Source organism: Marmota flaviventris, chromosome 8 (genome assembly GCF_047511675.1).
Source record: "Marmota flaviventris isolate mMarFla1 chromosome 8, mMarFla1.hap1, whole genome shotgun sequence".
Lineage (NCBI taxonomy): Eukaryota > Metazoa > Chordata > Mammalia > Rodentia > Sciuridae > Marmota > Marmota flaviventris.
The window spans coordinates 107,269,082-107,275,717 of record NC_092505.1 but is presented as its reverse complement, the minus strand read 5'-3'; the positions used below and the strand labels follow the sequence as shown (position 1 = coordinate 107,275,717).

General features: G+C 48.4%; 1 protein-coding gene across 1 annotated transcript in view; it reads left to right on the top strand.

Annotated features, from left to right (window-relative positions):
• The first annotated feature begins 1,110 nt into the window (after positions 1-1,110).
• Erich6 (glutamate rich 6) overlaps positions 1,111-6,636 on the top strand; it is a 33,330-nt gene continuing 27,804 nt past the window's right edge. The window contains exons 1-2 of the mRNA XM_027933861.2: positions 1,111-1,741; positions 2,629-2,686. Coding sequence (XP_027789662.2) covers positions 1,111-1,741; positions 2,629-2,686 — 689 coding nt within the window. The remainder of the gene's footprint in view (positions 1,742-2,628; positions 2,687-6,636) is intronic.

Sequence of the window (6,636 nt, the reverse complement as noted above, 5' to 3'; positions counted from 1 at the left end):
TCCCAACTGCCCCACTAGCTGAAAGGCCTCTTCTTTCACAAATATTGTGTGTTTTCTCTCTGCCCTTGGAGCACAGGGCAGCTGGTGCCCCTCACCTGCCTGGTCCTGCCCTGCAGCTGATGGCTTTCTGGGCTCCTACCAGATGCTCAGGTGCCCGCCCTTAGTGGGGACAGGGGTGGCTCTCCGGGCCATGCATGCCAAGGACCTGGAGGCCTGGATCAGGGCAGGGCCTGGTAAGGCTTGACATTGCTCAGAGCGCCAGACACCTGACGTCCCTATCTGTCAATAGCTTTCTTAGGGCCCCATCCCCTGGGTGGGAAGGCCCTGGCTGGAAGCCCCACGTGTTGTCACAGCTGGGGCTCAGTGTCATGGCGTCATGGCAGACTGCTGCATTCCGCAAGCAGCCCATTTGTTCTGTGGCACAGGAGCCTGCTCAAGGAGTCACAACACAGATAAGGCTACCCTTATGCCATGATAAAAGGGAACAAAACACAGACCCTTTGTAGTTTTGCCTAAATACAAACTGTGCCCACTAAATGGATGCGCCTGCTTTGGGGCAGAGTCCTGCAGCCTTAGAGGACTCCCAAACCTTCGCACAAAGCCTAAGTCCTCCGCACAAAGCCTAAGTCCTCCCACAGGGTCTCCAGCACCCGCAGGGCTGCACCTGTGTTCCCGGGGCTCGGGCGGAAAGGCTGAAGGTCACAGACCACTCTGCATCCCTTAATAGCCACAGGCATCCTGGGCACATCAGTGTTCCCAGTTTACACCTGGGGACGCCGAGGCCGAGGTGGTGCTGGCTGTCCAGCCGCCTGGGGCCTTCTCCACCGCCAGGATGGATAGGCACCGGCCGTAAGCACGAGAAGTTCTCTGCAAAATATAAGGGACGCCAAAAATCTCACCAATCAACCTAATATTTCAGGCACTATTTTAAAATATCCAATGCGCAAACTGCAGCCCGAGGGCCGGCCCCTGTCTTGTGAGCAGGGTTTCACTGGACTTTCCCCCCTGCATCTGGCTACGGGGCAACCCACGCAGCGGGCGACACCCGGGGCCTCACGCGCGCCCCCGGCGGACGCCACCTCCGCCACCCTCCGCAAAATAAAATGAAGTATGGAGGCCGCCGCGGCGGGCGCGAAGGACCGCGCGGGGTCACCGCCGTGTCACCGCCGCGCCACCACCGCGCTGCGGTCCTGCCACTTCCAGCCCCGGGCTCGCGGACAGCGCGGCCGTTGCCCGGGCGACGCGCACAGCAACGCCACCCGCCCGAGGCGGCCACCGCGGTCCTGTCCCCAACGCGACATGGCCGACTTGCGCTCGCGTCGCGGACAGCGAAAGACGAAGGAGGATCCGGGGTCCAAGAGGGCCTCGGCGGAGGAGAAGCAGCCGGAGGAGGAGGAGCAGGGGGAGGAGGAATGGGAGGAGGAGGAGGAGGAGGTGGAGGAGGAGGTGGAGGAGGAGCGGGAGGAGGGGGAAGAGGAGCAGCGGGGCGACGAGGGCAAGTCCTCCGAGTTCTGCGACGAGGACCTCTGGAAGGTCGTGGACCTCCTTGACAGCAATGACGGCTTCCTGGCCTCGCGCCCCCGTCTGGCCAGCGTGGTCAGCCCCAGCCTGGACTCCACGTCCACTCTCACCCAGCAGTCGAGCACCTCTGAGAGCCCGCGGTCCCCCCACACCCTGACGCCGCCCAGCGAGGTCCGGACGCAGAGCCAGATCACGCTCTCCAGTGCCTCCTCCAGGAAAAGTAACGCCCGGGCCGCCCTGCCCTGCCCCTGTCCAGTCCTGCCCCGACCCTGCCCCAAACCCCTGGCCCTAGCACTGCCCTGGTCCTGCCCGGACCCTTGGCCCTAACCCTGTCCCAACCCCGGCCCTACCCTGGCCCTGTCCTGGCCCTGCCCAGGCCCTGGACCGCCCCTGCCTCTGTTCCTGGGCGGCCCCTGGCCCTGGCCCTGGCCCTGGCCCTGACCCAGCCCTAGCCCCCTCATTGGCCTGGCCCTGCCCCAGCCTCTGTCCCTAAGCCACCCCTGGCCTTGCCCTGCCCCTGCCTCTGCCCCTAGCCCTGGGCCACTCCTGCACCTGGCCCTAGTCCTGCCCCTGGGTGGTTCCTGTCCTTGGCCCTGGCCCTGTTCCAGCCCCTGCCTCTGTCCCTAGCCTCCCCCTGGTCGGGCCCTTGTCCCTAGCCCTGGGCCTCCCCTGCCCTTGTCCCTGGCTGTGCCACTGCCCCTGGCTCACGGGGGCCTCAGCCTCCTCCCCAACCACTCTGCTTTCAAGTCCAAGCAGAGGTCCACACAGCCAGCCGGCTCACCCTGGGCCACAGACGCAGTGGTGGGGACTGTAGCTCAGGATGAATAGCCCTGGGGCCTCTCTTCCTGAACCCGAGCTCCTCCAGGCATTGCCTTTGACAGAAGCAGAGCAGTTAGAGCAGGGTTTGCAAACCCCAAACTTGGCCTTTGGCCTGGGGTGCTTTGCTGGACCAGTCCAGAGTTCCCGGATGTTCCTGGTCCACCCCTGCCCTTGCTTGGAAGGGCCCAGATACTGCCACCTCCCCACCTCCGAGGGGGAGAGTAAAATTGCCCTTTCAAGAACCACTGATTTAGAGAATGGCTAAATTTTAAGTGTTTCGTTCAACAGGTTTTCCTAAAATATTTGAAACATTTAAGAAAGAGACGAGTGAAAGAAATATAGATAGGTAAGAAAATGTTTTCAATTTTCATATTTTTTAAGTCAATAATGTTTACCTTTTGGATAAACAGGTTAAGTAGAATAAAATAATCCAAGACACTTACAACTTATTTATTCAAAACTTCTTTCTTTTAATCTGTAATATTAGACACTTTTAAAGAGAGAGAGACAGTCCCCGCCTATCTGCAGCCTATTACCCATCCCTAGAGATGCCATGTTCATTTGCCATTGTCAACAAAGTAAATATGTCATATGTTCAAGAGTAAGTACTTTGAAACTTAGAACATCCATAGATCGATCCTCCCCCCCCCCTCTCTCTCTTAGAGGCAAGAGTGACCAGGGACATCTTTGGTGGAAGAAAGTGGAGTTTATGGCCTCGCTTGTTCTCTTTCTCTCTTAGACTCACAGTGATTTAACTATAATAGGAACACAGGGAAACATCTTTGGGACATCTAAATCCTAAATCCATAAAATGCGGCACTGAGGCCAAAGTCTTCAACTACTGCTCACCTGAGCTTCACTTTCATTAAGCAGCCTTGAAATTCTTAAGTGTAAGGAGAATTGTTCTGTCCCACTATGTGTTTTTACTTATCCTTTTAGTTCAGTTTTTAAATGAAAGATAATATGTGCCTGGTTAAGAAATTAAAGCATAAACTGGGTCCCATGGTGTACTTCTGTAATCCCACTGACTCAGAAGGCTGAGGCAGGAGGATCACAAGTTTGAGGCCAGTCTCAGCAACTCTGGAAGGTGCTAAGCAACTTACTGAGATCCTGTCTCAAAATAAAACATTAAAAGGGCTGGGATATGGCTCAGTTGTTAAGCACCTGTGGGTTCAATCCCTAGTACCATACCAAAAAAAAAAGTACACAAAGAAACAAAATTGAGCCTCTCGACACCCTTTCCACCCCAGTTCCACTCCTCAGAGTTAACATACTATTAACAGTTGCAGTTTTGTTTCAGTTACAATTTTGAATAACATTTTTATTCCTTAATTTATCAATTTCTTTTTTTGGTGGTGGTGGTGGGGATAACCAGGGATTAAACTCAGGAGCACTTGACCACTGAACGACAGACATCTCCAGCCCTGTTTTGTATTTTATTTAGAGATAGGGTCTTACTGAGTTGCTTAGCACCTCATTTTTACTGAGGCTGGCTTTGAACTTGCAATCCTCATGCCTCAGCCTCCCAAGATGCTGGGATTATAGGTGTGCACCAATGTGCCCAGCTGATTTATCAATTTCTGATATAACTATTGGCTTCCTCCCTCTCCATGTTCAGCACTTATATTATTTTTAGTTTTTTAGCACTTAGGACTTTTAAGTATTTAAATTTCTATTATTTAATCAGTTTCATATCTATTGACTATTATAAAAATTAGATCATTAATGAACTTCTGTTTCCCTCCCATCTCTCACTTCTTTTCTTCTAATTAACAAGTTAAATATTATATAACAGATTATATTAAATTACAAATTTATATAAAATCATATTACTTTGAAATTGTATTACTTTATTATGTTTTGTTAATTACAATTAACCCTTAGAGTTTTGGGGAACACCTTTATTCAAAAATTGAAAACCAATGAATAACTAGGCTTGGTGGCACACACCTGTAATCCCAGTGACCAGTGATCCCAGGATCACAAGTGTGGGGCTCACCTCAGCAATTTCATGAGATCCTGTCTCAAAAAAAATAAATAAATAAATAAATAAAGGGCTTGGGATGGAGCTCAACAGTAGAGTACCTCTGGGTTCAATCCCCAGTACCAATAAATAAATAATAAGTGAAAAGAAAAAAAGAAATGAACAATATTCAATTTCATATTTAGAAAGCAAAGTGATTATAACTGTGCACAAGGAAATGTGATCCTATGTCTATGCAACTTGTCTCCTAAAAAGGGAAGATTTCTTTCTCTTTTCTTTGTTAGTACATTGCAGTAGTACATAATGGTGGAATCTGCTGTGACGTGTTCATGCATGCACACAACATAACAAGATAATCTGGCCAATATCACTCCTTGCACTTGCCCCTCCCTCCTCTCCTCTTACCCCAAAGCGGGGATAGGGGTGTCCTTTCCTCCATTCTACTGATTTCCCTTTATAATAATAAATATTTCATGAAACTCTCCCCATGACCATTTTTCTTTTCCTTTTTCTTCTCTAGCTTCCACATATGAGAGAAAATACACAACCTTGACCCTTTGAGTTTGGCTTTTTCAACATAATGTCTCAAGTTCCATCCATTTTCCTGCAAATGACATAGTTTCATTTTTCTTTATGGCTGAGTAAAACTCCATTGCGTATATACATATTTTCTTCATCCATTCATCCACTGATGGATACCTGGGCTGGTTTCATGTTTTGGCTGCTGTGCATGTGGGTGTGCGTGGGTGTGCGTGTGTCACTGTAGCACGATGACATTAATCTTTTAGGATAAACTCCAAGGGATGCTATAGCTGAGTCATATGGGGGTTCCATGCTTAGTCTTTGGAGGAACCTCCATGTTGATTTCCACAGTGGTTGTACTAATTTATAATCCCACCAACCAGTGTAAAGTTCTTCCTTTTTCTCCGCATCTTCTGCAGCATTTATTATTATTTATTTTTTAAGTATTATATGATTTTTTATACTTTTATTTTATTTTTATGTGGTGCTGAGGATCGAACCCAGTGCTTCATGCATGCCAGGCAAGCGCTGTACCATTGAGCCCCAGCCCAGCCCTGTTATTTGTATTCTTGATGACTGCCATTCTGACTGTGGTGAGATGAGCTCTCAGTGTAGTGTTGATCTGTATTTCCCTAATTGTTAACTGATGTTGAACACCTTTTCATATATTTTTTGGCCATCTGTATTTTTTTCTTTTGAGAAGTGTCTGTTTAATTCCTATGTCCATGTGTTAAGTTGGGTTTTTTTAATTCCTTATATATTTCAGATAATAGCCCTCTGTCAGCAGAGTCCCTAGCAAGGCATTCTGCTATTTTGTAAGGCTCTCTCTTCACATCTTTGTTTTCTTTGCTGTGTACCAACTTGAAAAGTGAAATTCTCAACTCAGTTGTTTCCAGTTTATCTTTGTTTTGCTGTTTTCTTTTGGATGCTGTTGATTGAGCCTGAGGGCACTTAACCACTGAGCCATATTCCCAGCCCTTTTTAATTTTTTTATTTAAGATAGGGTCTTGCTAAGTTGCTGAGGCTGGCCTTGAACTTGGGATCCTCCTGCTTCAGCCTCCTAAGGCATGCTCCTGCATGTAATGAAGTTATTTACCTTCAGTTTTTCTGTGTTGGGCTCAACTGCCACCTTTTCTTGATTCCCATCTTACTTTCTTTCTTTTACTCCATTTCATTTGCTGGAGAGATTTCTCAGGTGACTTTTTTGTGTAGGTCTCCTGGGTAGTTGAATTTCTGAGTTCCTGCCTGCCTGGAAGTGTCTTCATTTTGCCCTTTTACTTTATTTACTAATGATACATCTTAGCAGAAAAGAATCGCTTTAAACTGCTCTCCCTCAGCGCTGAGGATACTGCCTCCTTCCCTCTTGGTACAGAGTTGCTGATTCTCAAACCCTGCTGACCGTCCGTGATCCGCTCCCCGTCTGTCTTCTTCCCCTCAGAGCTCCTGCGGGATGTCGACCATAGCTCCTCCATCTTCCCTGCCTTTCCTTCACATTTTCAAGATTTTTGATGTTTACATGCTACTATATAGCCCTTGTGCAGAATTTTTTAATTTTGTGATTCATATTTTTCATTTCTGAGAACCAGTTGTTCTCTGATTGTTGGCATTCACGATAGTTTTTTTGATCTCTCAAAGGGCGCTATTGCAGTGTAGTAAAGTGCTCCTTTATTCTGTGCATTTCCCCTGTCTTCTCAGGGTCAGTTGTCCTTCACCTCATGGCTAGTCCTTGAATCACTGGCAATCCTGATTATCTGTGTACTGGAATGACTGGGAGGTGGCTGAAAGGACTC